This window comes from Taudactylus pleione, unplaced genomic scaffold (genome assembly GCF_031769625.1).
Source record: "Taudactylus pleione unplaced genomic scaffold, aTauple2 ptg000066l, whole genome shotgun sequence".
Taxonomy (NCBI): Eukaryota; Metazoa; Chordata; class Amphibia; order Anura; family Myobatrachidae; genus Taudactylus; species Taudactylus pleione.
The window spans coordinates 19,166,213-19,183,152 of record NW_028284468.1 but is presented as its reverse complement, the minus strand read 5'-3'; the positions used below and the strand labels follow the sequence as shown (position 1 = coordinate 19,183,152).

The window sequence follows — 16,940 nt, the reverse complement described above, 5'->3', positions numbered from 1 at the left end:
TATTAAAAAGTGAAAGTTAGATTTAGGATTGTTTAGTTTGTCCCATTACTTTCGGCCCCTTAAAAAGTGGGAGGCACATATAGAAACCGCTGTAATTCCTACACCGTTAACCTGATTTGGATGTAATTACCCTGAAATTAAATCTGAAAGTCTGCAGTTAAATCACATCTTATTTGATTCATTTCAAAATCATTGTGGTGGTGAATAGAGGCCAAAATCTGAAAATTCTGTCAATGTCCCAATATTTATGGACCTATATATATGGATATATATATATATATATATATATATATATATATGTTAAGTCCATCATAGATGGAATCTCATGCATAAACACCGCACATTACGCACAATTGAGCTGCTAACATGATGCCCAGTAGCGAATGCACAATTATTAGCATCATGCGATTGCATCTTTCACCATTTCACATACACACATTATGCTTAAGACCCCGAATGAAAATACCGTTTAGTAGCTAAATGCGCACGCATCTGTCCCCAGTTAACTAGCGTCTTCATATCAAACCCCGAATTCTCACACATTACATATTCACACATAAGGTTTAATAAGCTTTAAAGTATATGATTTAAGTTGGTTCAGTTAGTTTAAATGCTGAGAAATAAAGATATTTGATAACTAAGGTTTTATACATGCTAAACAAGTCGTGTTTGGTTTCGTACTGATGCGTACTCTTTTTACAGTATTCCGGTGTTATCGGTGGGGAGGTCGCATCATACATTCTCGAGTTATGGATCGCAGAGGCTACAAGCAACAAAATGTATATTTCATGAACAACTGTTAGGATGTTACAGGGGGCGGGAAGGGAAAGACACCCAGCTGTTAGAGGCAGGGAGAGTCTATTTGAACCAGCCTGTTAAATGCTTTGTAACAGATGCTTCTCCCCTGGGAACCAATGACATCAGCAGCAAACTTCTCTATTGTCCTGTCTATTCTGGGGAGTATAAATATGTGTGCTCTAACACTGGGTCTTTAGTCTTCTTGCTGAATGCTGACTGAAGGGTTTCATGCTGATGCCTAACATTTGGTACCGGAAGCGCTGCATATGTATACTGTACTTTTACTTGAATAATACTTGTGCTTTGGAACCACAGATTCCAGGTCTAAGTCTTTATTTACTGTATGACTGCGTACGCAAATTAGCGTCATCCTTAGAAGGTATAGGCAGGATATTAGAAGGTATAGGAAGGTGTGCATAGCGGTTCAATTTTAATATCATCACCATTTAAATACTTGATTTTGTGAGTAATCCATCTTATCACAAGCAAATTTCCTTTTCTTACGTTCAATTATATCTGTTTCAAATTCTGCTAATTCCTTTTTATACTTTTCAAATTTCTGCTGGAAAGATAACTCCTGTTCGTGGATCTTTAACTTGTTTGTCAATTGTTTTATCTCCCTTGAGTACTGATCCAACATTAGGTTGTCATGTTTTATCAGAATAAGCATTAGTTCTTGTGAACACTTCTTTAAGGCATCTTCCCATTCAGTTTTCAGATTACCCGTTACTAACTCTAATGATGGGAAAACTCTTGGCCTTAAGCCTGTTGGTGTAATTTTATGCTTCATATAGTTTTCAAAGGTGGTCATTTCCCACCAAGTCGTCGTCTGTTTTTATAGATTATATTTCAATTGTATCAGATCCTCATTCCAATTCGGAGTTAGTTCTATTCCTCCATTTATGGTTTCAGGAAAAATGGTACCAAATTCACTACTCCACCATTCCCTTCTACTATTCAATTCTGCAAACAGACTAAAGTTGGCCATTCTTCTCACAATAACCAGTTTATAGAACCCTTGTGGTGACCAAGTCAATTGACACAATCTGGTCACATTGGATTTTGTATATTTCTTTATGATCTACATGGATTGCGAGGGATGTAGGATAGTATTATAGATTCACCTACACACTGGGTGGGGGGGGGGTAGATCATTCACGTAATGACTAATTTATGTATGCAATATTGAAATATGATTGTCACGATGGATCATTGTCCTATGATCTAAACATATGATTTTAACACTATAGATTTAATTTTTTTTTTTTACACACCTAGTTATTATAATAAATGCTTTACACAATTTTATTTCACTAGATTATTAAGTTTGGTCACTATGAATTTTAGGTCACTATTGTAACTTATCTGTACACTATTATTTTCACTGAATTTTATTTTCACAGAAGTATGATCACTACCCTCACAGGATAATCATTTTATTAATCATTTTAGTAAATAATATAAGGGTATATATGTCACATATTATGTTAAATGATTAAATGTGTGATAAGTTAATATAATTTCACAGTGGAATATATATTTGAAGAACAACATAAGTGTTAAGTCACTTATATGGTCATAGGACACTGAGAAAAAAGTCACAAATGGAGACATACGATACATTCCATATATATTCCATATATTTCATTATGGATAAATTGATCTTCAAATAATTCTGATACATAGCGTATGAACTTTATAAGTGTAGGAACAAATAGTCTAATACCCTATTGAGATATAGTGAATAAACTATGATTTATAAAACAAGCTACAGTATAATGTTAGAAGAAAAGTATTAATCTAATTTTACTACTCTAACTATATATTTTCAATGACTAAAAAATCAAGGATGCTGATGAAATATGAGATCAGTATTATTATAACTTTTCCATTAATCCCTAAATCTTAAAACCTGTTTTTTATTTTAAGAGGAAAAGAACCAATAAGGCAGCTGACAGGCAAAACGGATTGGACAGATGACCTGCCAATCATCACTAATATGGTAACTCCCCTGTAAGAATACTTAGTAGCGGCAAGGATAATCTCTTCTATTGGCCACACGAGACAAGAATAAACCTTACCTATTGGCCGCACGGGATGCCACTCACATGTAACCAGGATATAACCCTTATTAACCTGAGAGTCGGGTTGATTCTATGAATAAGCAGTAGCGAAATGTACGTCAGGCAGGACCGCACACGCAGGATAGCATGTTGGGGTTTTAATGACTGCAATCCACTGTACGGCCTCCATTCAGACTCTCAGTAGGAATATGGATGCCTATGAGATTAATCCATACATACGGGCACTCTCTATTGAGAATACATTGTTAGTGTGTCTGTATTTAGCAACAATGTGTCTACTATGTACCTAGTGAGTAATAACGTACAGGAGAGACGTACTCCTATACACAAGGAAAATCTCCCCACATACAAAGATCGCAGTGGCAATGAATAAAAACTGAACGGTGTTCTTACCCTGTGATAACAAATCATATACCAATTCATGTCTGAATCAAATGAAATACACACCCTATAACTGATGTATTTTAAGGGTCATTTGAACTGGAGAAGTGATAAATTTATTATAAAAAATTAAACCAAGTGTCAGATTTGAATGATATTAAGACATACCATTAAGTATGTGGAGGGGATAAAGCACAAGGAGAAGGATCTAGATCAGGATAAAATAGAAAAACTTTGATGATGTTACACCCCTATAAGATAATTTTATTCATACCCCAAGAGGAATTGAAATAAATCCCTTGGCGGGGATGTTACAACCTCAGAGAGATGCTATATACTGAATTACCACCCTACAGAAGTAAGAGAGGTAATAACGGTGTGACACAATTAAATAAGAGAAGCACCCTATGGTACATGATATATGAATGGAAAGGCCAATAGTGACATTCAACACAGTGATTAATATGGATATTTGCTAGTGGATGCAGTATTTTAAAATATTTGTAATTATATGTGAGTATTGTTTCACGACTATCATTGTAACCCATTATTTGTTGCACAATTATGCACTTTATATTTCGCTAGCCTTAATTTTAAAGGATGAATTAAAAGTTATATTTTAGCATTGTTTGTAATACTTTTCTTGGGTCACCATGACTTAGAGATCTCAACTGGAAGATTCTAGATATCCGCGAGTGCCCCTTGTTGGAACACACTCTCTTTTTGTACCTTATTAAAATCAATAGAGTCTTCTGGTCTGTCCAAATCGCATCGCATTGCGACTAAGATTCATTTTCAGCAAAAGAGACGTCCCGGCGCTAGCAGAGTTGCACCGGACCTGGTGGCTCACTCACATCTCGCACCGTATGGCGTATTCAGACAAGATGTGTGAGTACACATCTCAAGCGGTATTTTCTGCCTAAAATTCACCCACTTTTTCTACATTCCCTCTGGGAGATCCAAGGGGGCAAGTACACAGTGTAAGACATGATGACGTGTTTCATTCCATCTCTGCACCACCACTTGCATCACAATGATGCGTTTTGCTTCATAACGCGGCAGGGACAAGGCTGTGATGATGTGAATTTTGTGATCAGACCCACCCAAAGGCAAGGCCTGATGGTGCCTTCCCAACATCAAGGAAGAGTAGGTAAGTATGCATTCATCTTATAAATTATATTTAATTCATATGGCACCACAAAGGTCCCATAGTTCTAAACAAAGGGAGCAGAACACACATCCCTCCTGGGATGTGGGCAGAAATCCGACAAAAGTCTAGGCGGCGCGGCGGAAACAGCATCGCGCCAGGAAGTTTAGTCGGAGAATGCCTGTTCTCGCGACTAAACACCCTGTTTAAGGCGCAAAAACGGGCATTCCACGACCTAACAGCGTGCAGAATTGTATAGCTGCGGTAGCTAATTCCCGGCGCTATTCAATTTGCGTTGAATTGAATCGAGCCCATAGTGACCATGAAAGGAGAGAGAGGCAATGACCACGAAAGTAGAGGGGACCCTGCTCATGAAAACTTATATTCTAGAGGGGCTACCAGTATACACAAAGAAGGTGGCACAGTTGGTGAATTGCAGGGGCTGGACAATTACGGAAAGGCGTGGTAGGCTTCAATAAAGAGATGAGTTTTAAGGGCACATTTAATGCCTTGGAGGCTGGAAAAAACTCTGTTTGCGGAGGCAGCGTGTGGAGAAATGAGACTGGTAATGAAGGTTCAGTATATATGTTCAACTATCACAATGTCGTCATGGCTGTAATTATTATTACATTTTATTTATAGAGCGCCACAAGTGGTCCGCAGCGCCGTACATACAGTAAAGCGTACACAGAACATTACATTACAATACAGTAACCAAAATATAAACAGAACACAAGTAATCATTAGCAACACAATTCTCCATACAGAGTACAGCTCTGAAGGTGAAGGCTGTCATAGAAGTGCTAGAGAAGAAGGCTGTGAGACATTGGGGAGGAGGACCCTGCTCCTAGGAGCTTACAATCTAGGGGAGAGGGGAGACAGACAGATGACATGAGGCGTGAGTGTAGGAAGTAAGCAAGGTAGAGATGGCTGAGGCGGGAGGGACAGAGGGCCTGATTCAGAGCCGGACGCTCTGATAAGAGCACTAGCTCTGAATCAGGGCCCTTCTACCTCTTATTGGAGCGGCCTCCTGGCCGCTCGCATAGCTGTGGGGTGACCACCCACAGCTTATGCGAGCGGCCAAAAAGATGGTCGCGATGGTCAAGACCATCACGACCATCGGGCTTGCGACGAGACCCTGCGGTAGGGGTCTCGCTGCTACAAGCCCAGGAGTGCTTTTGGCTCTATCAGAGCCAAAAGCACTCCCACTGACATCACAAGTGATGTCAGTGGGGCCGGCCCCAGACGGTAGGCGTTCCCATGGGAGCGCCTCCGTCTGGGCAGCAACGCTCCCGGCACGCCCACCAAAGGGGGCGTGCTGTCAATCAACATTAACAGCACGCCCCCTTTGGTGCGAGAACCATAGCGACGGCTTGGCCGTCGCTATTCGGGTCTCACGCATGCGCACTAGGGCATCATCGATCCGCTTGCGAGCGCTCAGCGCTCGCGAGCGGGTCAGAATCAGGCCCAGAGATCTGGTAACATGGTTATGTGGTGGAAGGGTATGCCTTGGTGAACAGGTGGGTTTTCAGTGCACGTTTGAAGCTCTGCAAGGTCGGGGGAGAGCCTGATCGAGCAAGGGAGCTCATTCCAGTAGAGGGGGGGCTGCACGTGCAAAATCTTGGATACGAGCATGAGATGAAGTAACCAGGGTGTAGTAGTGTTAACTCTAGCTCCGGCGGCAGGGCAGGGCGCCGGAGCTAGAGAGGGCAATGCGCGCACGCCCGAAAAGGGGGCGTGGTCATGAAAAGGGGGCGTGTCTATAAGACGCGTCCCCTTTTCGTCATACTTGGGGGGCGTGCCCGGCGCTTACGGACATGCCGGGCAGCCCCCAAGCGCTGCAGGAAGGGAGAATAGATGCCGGGCGCATGCGTCCGGCGTCTATTCAACAGCGGTGACCGGGTCACCGCATGTTTCTCTACCCCGCGGGACACTGCGTCCCGCGGGTGAGAACGGCACCCGCAGGCTGTGAGGGCAGGGCGCTTTCTGCCCTCCAGAAGGAGGGCAGGGTGCTTTTTGCCCTCCAGAAGGAGGGCAGGGCGCCGCGCCCCGCTAAAACAGCCTAGCGGGAACGCTATGTAGGAGAGGTAACAGTCCATTGGCAGACCGGAGTGAGCGGGAGGGAGTGTGTAAGGAGAGGAGGTTGGAGATGTAGGGAGCAGTAGAGTTAGAGAGGGCCTTGTATGTGAAGGTGAGGCGTTTGAAGACATTTCCATTTGAAGTAATGCCGACATTGTACCTGTCCATCACGTCAACATACTGGCTTTCTTCTCATTTTGTCCCGAACCCTAAAATTCTTGAAAATTTCAACATTATGACAATGTCAACATTCTGACCATATTGACATTTTGCAGATGTCGATATCATCAATGTCGACATTGTGAATGTGACTGCATATATTTATCATTGCTTTTGGGTGGTGGAGAACCATCAGCAACATCCTATACCACAGATCTGGGACCAGTAATAAAAGTGGGACTGAGAATTATCTCACCAGTAAAAGAAGCATTAAAGAAGATATATAATTTACATAGCACTGCTGCTTTCCTACTTTGATCATTTAAATAGCTCTGATATAAAATAGCTCCAATTATTGCCACAAATAATCTGATTATACTAAAATGCTAACTGCTAGAACAATATGAGAAAAAGCTACGTGCTCTAAATGCCCTATTTGGCTCATAAGCTTAGCAAAAATATACATGCCTGATGCTCTGGACAAACAAATTACATCAGCAAAGAGACACTTAAATGCTGAATAATAAACTCTATAGATTTACATACAGTTTAATAAATTTTTTCAAATTATAACATATGTAGATCCACAAAATCTAATTTTATTTTTAGTTGCTGCAAATATCTATTGAAAAAGACTTACTTATGTGTGGGTACACACTGCGTACAGCCAATGAACGATATATTGTTCAATGCATCTGCAGGTATGTACATACAACGATGAATGACCGCCGGATGTTAGTCTGGCGGTCAAGATCCGGACGCCAGCAGCACGATGGGTGAAGATCCCGACAGCGCCCTTAAGTGTACTATCCCTACCCCTCCTAACCTCCCCCCACAGGTGCTTAACCTAATCCCCCTATAAACCTAACCCTTCCGGGGGGGGGGTGCCTAATCCTAACCTCCTCCCGGGGGTGCCTAGACCCCCCTTCCCTTAGCCTAAATCTACCCCTCCTGGGGGGGGTGCCTAACCCTAAGTCCCCCCGAGAGTACTGAAACCTAACCCTTCCCCCACGCTGCTGTCCGCTCTCGACGCCCGGCCTACCTTCGGTAAGTCGGGCGTCGGGTATTAGGCAGGTGGATAATGGTAGGCGTCGGATTTCGACGCCTATCATTAGTCCCATGCCGGGATTTAACAGTCGGGAAGCCGGCGGTCGGGATTTTGACCGTCAGTTTCCTGACTACATCCCCATACAATATATCTGCGGATTATGTCACTCACAGAAATATTGCGTCAGCCATGCAGAACGGGCCGATCAAATATATCGTTGAGATATATGGGGCCAAATGTAATGGGTTGAGAGTTTCGAAAATGTGAGATTTTAGCAGTAAAACTCACTACTACATTGATCGAGTTGTATTTCAAAACAGGACATACCTGGATTAGAGTTTAAATCTTGAGTTTTTGGGTCTGAAAAACATGCAAGTTGGCCTGTTCTGTGACTTTATTACATTGGCTAAGTTTAAAAATGTGACAGTTTTCTCTTACATTTTGTAAACTCTCACCCTATTACATTTGGCCCATAGTGTGCATCTGCCTGTGTGTACAGACGACCGACTGACTGACCCATTTGTTGGGTGCAGAAAGCGATGACAATGATCTCAACACTGGTTTCTCTGGCCAGACATATCGGTCGGCTGATTGGTAAGTGTGTATGCACAAGTACATACTTACCAAAGTCATCGGTCTATCCGTTGGCCAAGACTGTACCTGCCATTAGTCAAATATTTAGAGACATGGCTTAACTAAACAAAAGAGCCACAGACTATTGCGCTTCGCTTCCTCCGCTCTGTTTGACAGTTGCTGTCTCAGGGGTCTATTTACTAAGCTTTGGAAGGAGATAAAGTGAACGGAGATAAGGTATCAGCCAATCAGCTCCTAACTGCCATGTCACAGGCTGTGTTTGAAAAATGACAGTTAGGGGCTGGTTGGCTTGTACCTTATCACCATTTACTTTATCTCCATACAAAGCTTACAGCCATGGCCAAAAGTATTGAGAATGACACAAGTATTGGTTTTCACAAAGTTTGCTGCTTCAGTGTTTTTAGACCTTTTTTGTCAGATGTTACTATGGTATACTGAAGTACAATTACAAGCATTTCATAAGTGTCAAAGACTTTTATTAACAATTACATTAAGTTCATGCAAAAAGTCAATATTTGCAGTATTGACCCTTTTTTTTCCAAGACCTCTGCAAATCGCCCTGGCATGCTGTCAATCAACCTCTGGGCCACATACTGACTGATCGCCGCCCATTCTTGCCTAATCAATGCTTGGAGTTTGTCAGAATTTGTGGGTTTTTGTTTGTCCATCTGTCTCTTGAGGATTGACCACAAGTTCTCAATAGGATTAAGATCTGGAGAGTTTCCTGGCCATGGACCCACAATTTTGATGTCAACACACGGGATGATTGTCAACGATAACGTTGATGATCTCCCGGGTGCGCTGGATGATCGATAATCCAGCACACCACCAACGATCCGCGATCAACAATTGCGGGTCCCTATAGTAACCTGGTTGATATCGACCAGGTTAGCCTGCATGCACAGACGATGGACGATATCATTATCGTCCATGCGTGCCTGCGCAAAGCAGGTCGTTGGTGGGCACCGGAAAATGCATGATATGAACGATAATGATATGATCGATATCATTCATTTTAATCGTACCGTGTGAATGCACCTTATTGCTGATAAGCGATTGTTTCACAACTTTCTGTTAAAGCAAAGCAGTAGCCATTTACACAGGATCCAGGAGTTCGAGGAAGTTTCAGAATAGCCACTAGTCTAGTGGGACGTATAACGAATGCTGCATCAGAAATGATACATAGCTGACAGGTAACTGTGACTTTATGCTGTCGGAATATTTACTGACGTTTGGTATAACTGCTCTTATATCACTTGTACAGAAAGCCCGCCCTGCCCCAACTGAGCACCCACTAAGTCCCACCAGCCATTACATAGTACGGAGCTACTTACTGTGCATTGTACAGGTGAGCGGAGATAGCGGTGACACACATAGGTAACTTATCAGCGCCCAAATGTTTCCTCCAGGTTACCTAGCTGCACACAGCCAATAAACGACAGCTCTAACAGTAGCCAATCATAGCTGCCCCGCCCGTAAAGTCCAAGCACCCAAAGCTCCGGAGACAACTCGTCCCGCCCAGGACTCGAAGCCAGAACACAGAAACATCCAATCACCATTCAGTTCGACCGTTCACAGCCACCTTCCGCATTCAGCTGCTGCTTCATCATCACGTCATGTCCAATCACCGAGCTCGCGTGAGGCCGCCTTAACCCCATGCAAAACAGTCTACAAAACAGTTTCCGTCCATCATTGTGGAGACCACTTTCCTTTAACGCTTACATAACAATCTCTGGTAACATGGGTTCTTTAGTGCAGACATAGATGTAAGGTGTATGTATAAGATCTTGCAAACAGGAAAATAGCAGAGAGTGAGCTGTGTGTGATTCAAAGCCAATGAGAGTGTGAGAAGAATCAGTGTGTATATGTTGTTGATAACCCCGCAAGGAGCTATCTGACTGTGAAACATGTGCTGCTGCTAGGCTAGCCGGTGTCAGGGAGATGGATCCGCTAGAGGCAGCGCTGGACGAGGTGTCTCTGGAAGGTCTGGATGGGATCACGGTGCCGGCTCTCTGGATGCGGCTTCAAGCTCGTGTCCCGCAGTTCCCTCTCCTCCTGGATGCGGCTACCAAGCAGCTAGTGTGGAGGTCGCTGGTGTCTCACGCCGGGCTGGACTTCTACGAGCTCCCGCTGACAGGCGTCCCTTACCGATCAATAACAGGTCAGTGCCCAGGTCACACTGCGGCTGCGTGCCCATGCCCAGGTCACACTGTGCCTGACTTTAATGATATAGTCTATGCTGTACTTTGGTATTTTCTTTAATTAAATATGTGTCTGTTAATGGAATGATGGTATCAAGAAAAGCGTCAAGGTAGAATAACTGAATTACCTGTGAAAGACATGATTAGTATAACTGCTTCACAGCACTGAGGGGTGGACTCGATTCCCACCATGGCCCTAACTGGAGTTAGTATGTTCTCCCTGTGCTTGCATGGGTTTCCTCTGTTTTTTTTTTTTCCCCATTATCCAAAATATGTTGGTATGTTAATTAACTCCTGACAAAAATTAGGTCAATGGACTGATATGAATATTCTCTGTTATGCACTGCGGAATATATGTGCGCGCTATATAAATAACTCAATAATTATAATAATTATACATAACGGATAGGTATAAGGTGGTAATCTCCTGAAAACCAGATTAGGATGGGCCTATGTAGATATAAGGAAAAATGTATTTTTGCTTTTAAGATTGTGCAGGTGATTAGTGTTAACGCTACACTGTTTTAGCGGGATCCGGTCTAAAGATCTACAGTAAAAGGGTAGACAGTGTCTAGATACATACCAGATGTTAGACAGTCAATAGGTTGACAGGCAGGGGCTGGCTGGCAACTATTAGCCTGGGAGGCAAATACATGCAGGCGACCCTGGCAGAGGAGTAGCGTGTGTCCGAAGAATATGCGTGCTACGGCGCCCCCCTCCCCTCCAGTGTTCCAGGGAGGAGGCGGGTCCATATGGGATTAATGTAAGGTAAAAATAAAGATTAGGGCAGCCCCCTGTCGTAGTGCCCATATGCAGTGCCCCCGTGTGCCACAGGAGAGAACACCCTTATGCAGGCCTCCATAAGTCCCAGTAGTACTAGTCCCCCCCCTTGTAGTGCCCCCAGTAGTACTAGTCCCCCCCCCTTTGGAGTGCCCCCAGTAGTACTAGTCCCCCCCCCATTTGCAGTCCCCCCCCTTTGTAGTGCCCCCATTAGTAGTAGTCCCCACTTTGTAGTGCCACCAGTAGTAGTCCCCCCCCCCCCCCTTGTAGTGTCCCCAGTAGTAGTAGTCCCCCCCTTGTAGTGTCCCCAGTAGTAGTAGTCCCCCACCCCCCTTGTAGTGCCCCCAGTAGTAGTAGTAGTCCCCTTATAGTGCCCCCAGTAGTAGCAGTAGTCCCCAGTAGTAGTAGTCCCCTCCCCTTGTAGTGCCCCCAGCAGTAGTCCCCACTTGTAGTGCCCCTAGTAGTAGTAGTCCCCCCCCCTTGTAGTGTCCCCAGTAGTTGTAGTCCCCCAGCCCCATGTAATGCCCCCAGTAGTAGTTCCCCCTTTGTAGTGCCCCCAGTAGTGCCAGACACCCCCCCCCAGTAGACACGTAATATAAAAAACAAAATAAAAAAAAACACTTACTGAATCCCCGCTCCCGCCGCCGCCATCTGCTCCTCCGTCTGTCCTCCCGGGCCGGGCCACTCTGCATTATGGGATAGACGTCATATGACATCACGACGTCTCTTCCATTGCCCACTGCGGGAGCCGGAAAATGGAGCTGCTCCCGCAGTGGGCGCAGCAGCAGCTAATGAGAGTCTGACAGACTCTCATTGGCTGCTGCTTACAACAAACACACAGCTGCCGGAGCCGGCGGCTGTGTGTTTGTCAGTGTAGCGCTGACCGAACTCCGTCCGGTCAGCGCTACACACGTGGTGCAGTCTGTGTCACAGTGACACAGACTGCACCGGCCCGCATGACGCTGCGGCCCGTGGGGCACATGGCACCCTGCCCCCCCGGCCCAGCCCGCCACTGTTGACAGGGACAAAAGGTTGACATGTAAGGTCGACTGGTGCAAATGGTTAACATGAAAATGGTTGACACAAAATGGTCACGTTTTTTTTTTCTTTAGGGTTAAGCACTTACCGGAGGGTTAGGGACTAGAAGGGACGGTTAGGCACCATTAGGGAGGGTTGGAGTTAGGGTGAAGATTAGGGTTAGAAAAAAACAAAAAAACATGTCGACCATTTTTGTGTCGACCGGTTTGACCCTGTTGACTATTTGTACCTGTCGACCTTCTTACATGTCGACCTTTAGTGTGTCGACCTTTTGTCCCTGTCGACCTATTGACTGTCTAACATCTGGTGTCTATCTAGACATTGTCTACCTTTTTACTGTAGCTCTTTCAATCCACACCCATTTCAGCGGGGTGCAGCATCCTGCCTGATTTTAAAACGACAAAATGTGCACCTTGTCTGTTAGTGGCGCCCCACTAAAACAGCCTGCCCTGAGCCTTCCCCACCCGCGGACCGCAGTGTCCCGTGGGTGTGAAAAGTTGAGGTGAACGATCTCCGTTGAGTGAATAGATGCACACAGCATCTATTCACCATGAGGGGACAGCTTGGGGGAAGTTCAGCACCTCTGTAAGTGCTGGGCTGGCCAAGTGTGACAAATTAGAGGTGTTTAACAAGTACACGCCCCTCTCTGGATGGCCAAGCCCCTTTTTTGGGAGCACGTGTGCCAAAGGCGCGCGCAGAGGCGCCCTGCCCGCAGTCTAACGGGAAAGCTATGAATGGATTTGGCTCTGCTGTATCTTATAGTAAAATGTAATGAAATATATAGATAAAGCCAAATCTTCATATGTCCATATTTTGTTTTCCAGATATGATGGGCAGGATTGTGATCCCAGTGTTCTTAAAGCTAAAGAAGAATCATGCTTTGAAGACATATATCCTGTTCACATTATTACTGATGATAAAAATGGCAATCAGGGCTCATGTCAGTATTTTAATGAGCGTGTTTCAGTTACAGAGCTCCTAAGGACACAGTCTATCACATGTGAAGAAGCTATTGTTAAGTGAGTATCATGGTCATTAAGTCATTATTATTTATAATAGCTTAAGTATTTTCCTAGTAACATATAGAAGGAGTGCATTATTCCTTCTAATACACGTGATTGATGAAGTGATGGAATCACAACTCCCACTTTATACATATATGGGTGAATTCTGAGCTGGGATCAAAGCAAAAAAGAGCAAGTAACTTTGTACCTGGAACAAACCATATTGCAATGCAAGGGATGCAAACACAGTTATTATTTTTTCATGCTGGATAAATACTGTCTGCTTTTTTATGTAGCCCACAAATCCTGGATAGCTTTATTTTTACAGTACACTGCAATTTAGGAGGCAATTCTGTAGTTTTTGCTTGCCCAATCGCCTGTCACTCTAGAAGGGAGATATACAATTCTTGTTCCAGATCGGGGCGCCCATTCATTTATTGCGCTGGTCGCACCCTAATAGACCAGGTTTAGCCGCGTAAAACTGCTTAAACTGTTTAAACTGTTGGGCGTGCAAAGGAAAATATGTGAAAAGCTAGGCTATTTCACATTTCTGTTCGCCACCTCAAGAGAAGTTGAGCAGAAATAATGGGTGCACGCGGTAAGCGCGCCCGAATGGAGCTACAATTGAACAGCTCCGTCGGGTGTAGGGCACACACAAAAAAAATGTAATTCCCCACTAAGTTTGATTTTGGACATGCGTCTCTCAAAGCTAAACCTCTCTGCACATATTACATCTGCCCCACCTGCAGTGCAGTATGGCTTTACTAAGGTGCAAAGTTACTTGCTCTTTCTACTTCAGGGTCCATAGGGTATCCACAGGATACCTTGGGGTATAGGTGTGACGTCAGTCATCGGGCACCAAAGAGTTAAGCTTTCAGCCTCCCAGGATGCACTAGGTCCCCCTCCTATACCCCGCCCCCGAGCCAAGGCACCTCAGTTTAGTTTGGTTCCCGGCCGGAGTCGGGTGCACCTGTCGGAGTGGGGGCTAGAAGAGCCCCTGAAGCTTTCTTCTATGCAGCTGTGGCTGCACATCTGGATGTACAGCATGGACAGTCAGTCCTGACGTCCATGCTGTCTTCCCTACACCCCCGCCGGTACCAGAACGCCGGTACCGATCCGGGGATGCTGGTGAGCATCTGGGGTCACAGCTAGCGGTGACCCCAGATGTTCCGGACCATGGCCGGATTCAAGGGGGACAAAGGTAAGCAGCGGGGTCCCGCGGTTGGTCCCCGCTGATCACATGGTCCTGAGTCCCCAGGCAGGGGGCTCCCTGGGGACTGGCTGCAGCGTGGAGCCAGGCGACCAACCTGCGCTTCCACTGGGACAGCGGACCGCAGCAGAGCGGTAGCGCTGCGGCATCCCAGGGGTTAAATGCATGCCAGAGGAGCGCGCCTTCCCTGTCTCACAGCCGGCGCCTCCCCCGCTGCACACAGCCCTCTGCACGCTGCCGACTGGTCCTGTGGCAGCGCTCCTCCCCCAGGCCAGCCTCCTCTCTGCTCCTCGGCGGCCATCTTCCTCTGAACGCATGGTGAACGCTGCTGGAAGCCTGGACGGAAGCATCGTGGTCTGGGTCCCCCCGCATACCTCTCCTCCGATTTGGGTCAGTCTGTGTATGCTGCGCTGTGTCCTACCAGGCCCTGTGTCTGCGTAGTTGAGTGATCAGCGCTGTTAGTGCAGGAATTGATATTTCTTTGCATTGTATGTGACTGTGCTAGCGGTGCTGCCTGTAACTTTTCTTCTAAACTGTCAGCTTTATTACTATCCCTGTTCTTTCTGCTAAGCCCTTGCGGTGCGGTGCTGCAGGGTGGTCTCTCGCCTATTTGATATATAATTGGTGAGAGGGGTCACATACTTGGTGCCATCATGTCTGAAAGTGATTTCCCTCTCCGGCTACAGTGTACTTCGTGTAAAGTACCGTTAGCGGAGGGGGAGGGTAGCGCGGAGGGCCTCTGCCGGCAGTGTTTGTCCATGGCGCGGCCTCTTACGGTTACAGCACCAATACAGGAGCCGCCCTGGGCTTGTTTCGCTCAGGCGCTTACAACCTTAGTGGGCCAGTTAGCTCCGCAACCCGTGTTTACACCGATGGGTTTGTCCCAGCAGTCAGTGGTGTCGTCACCCATGCAGGGTTTCCCACGACAATTGGTGGTACCCCACAGTCTCCCTATTTAACAGCTCCCGGTTTCTCAGGAGCCGGCGTGGGTTAACTCCCTGACGAGTTGTGTACAGCACTTGTCGGATGTGTTGCAAGGGGAGTCTGTGATCCGGCCACATAAACGGCCGGTGGCGTCTCTATCGGCTCCTTATGAGGATGACGAGCGGACGTCTGATGATGGGGAGATTCTGGATCCTTACGATCAGGAACCTCTCTATACTAAGGATGCTGACGCTAAGTCCAAAGTATATATTCCTGGACTTATTCGGGCAGTCCGCACAGCCTTGGTGATTGAGGACGAAGTTCCCCCAGTGGCTAAATCTAAGTACGCCTTTTTTAAAGATGTGAAGGGCGATGCCACAGTCTTTCCTCTTTCAGGTCAGTTAGTGGACCATTTAGAGGAGGCGTGGAAACAGCCTGGCAAAAGATACCAGCCGCAGAGGCGCCTGGCGGTGGCTTATCCGTTCGCGGATAATTATTTTGCAAAGTGGGAATCCCCTCCACAGGTGGATTCTCACGTGACCCGTCTTGTCCGTAGTGCCACATTGCCGATGCCATCCATGTCCTCCCTTAAGGATGCTACAGACCGCAAGGTGGAGATCTGCCTGAAGTCCGCTTATTCCCTTGCGGGGGGGGGGCAGCACGACCGGCTATGGCCATTTGCTGGGTTGCCAGAGCGATGGAGCGCTGGGCGGATTCATTAGAGGCTTCTTTTGATTCCGACTGTCCGGCCGAACAGGCGGAGTTGATTGGTAATCTCCGTGATTCGGCCACTTATATCAACGAGGCGGCCTTAGACATTAGTACTCTGGTGTCTAGAATTTCTTCAGCAGCGGTGGCTGCTCGTCGCACCTTGTGGCTGCGATCCTGGAAGGCGGACGCAGATTCCAAAAGGGGTCTGGAGGCGTTGCCATTTACCGGAGAAGTTCTCTTCGGTCCGGATCTGGATAAGATTGTGGCCACGCTGGCAGCAGCCAAATCTGCTTGTCTCCCGTCGGCCGCTGCTCCTTCTGGTTCTGGACCATCGTCCTTTCGGTCATCTAGGGCCCAGGGCAGGCCCAAACCACAGTCTTTTCCTCGACAGGCTGGCCCTAAGAAATCGGCCAAGCCCCGGAAGCAGGCATGGAGTACCAGATGTCCGGCCCCCAAGCCAGATGACAAGCCTGCGGCCTGTCGGCCCGGGCCTCCCTTTGGGGGATCCCAAAGTGGGAGGCCGCCTGCTGCAGTTTGCCCAGTGTTGGTCGGTCACTACGACAGACACTTGGGTTCTCGAGGTGGTCTCCCACTGGTACGCCCTCTCCTTCCGGCACAGACCCCCGGCTCGATTCTTCACCACGGGTCTACCATCAGACCGGAACAAGGCTACGGAGCTGCGGAAGGTATTGCACACTATGCTCCAGGCTTGAGTTATAGTGCCTGTTCCATTCTCCCAGAGGGGCCAGGGTTTCTCTTCAAATCTTTTTTTGGTACAGAAA

The 16,940-nt window shown here is 46.4% G+C and overlaps 2 protein-coding genes across 5 annotated transcripts in view; one reads left to right on the top strand and one right to left on the bottom strand.

The window, feature by feature from the left end:
• The window catches only part of KATNIP (katanin interacting protein), a 252,048-nt gene extending 242,278 nt beyond the window's left edge, over positions 1 to 9,770 (bottom strand). For all 4 annotated transcript variants that reach the window (XM_088466730.1, XM_088466732.1, XM_088466731.1 and 1 more), the window contains exon 1: positions 9,625 to 9,770. In XM_088466730.1, the coding sequence (XP_088322856.1) occupies positions 9,625 to 9,631 (7 nt within the window). In that variant the 5' untranslated portion in view covers positions 9,632 to 9,770. The remainder of the gene's footprint in view (positions 1 to 9,624) is intronic.
• Positions 9,771 to 10,009: 239 nt separating this feature from the next.
• Positions 10,010 to 16,940, top strand: part of GTF3C1 (general transcription factor IIIC subunit 1) — a 232,364-nt gene continuing 225,433 nt past the window's right edge. The window contains 4 exon segments of the mRNA XM_088466729.1: positions 10,010 to 10,025; positions 10,213 to 10,418; positions 10,421 to 10,451; positions 13,134 to 13,328. Coding sequence (XP_088322855.1) covers positions 10,232 to 10,418; positions 10,421 to 10,451; positions 13,134 to 13,328 — 413 coding nt within the window. The 5' untranslated portion in view covers positions 10,010 to 10,025; positions 10,213 to 10,231.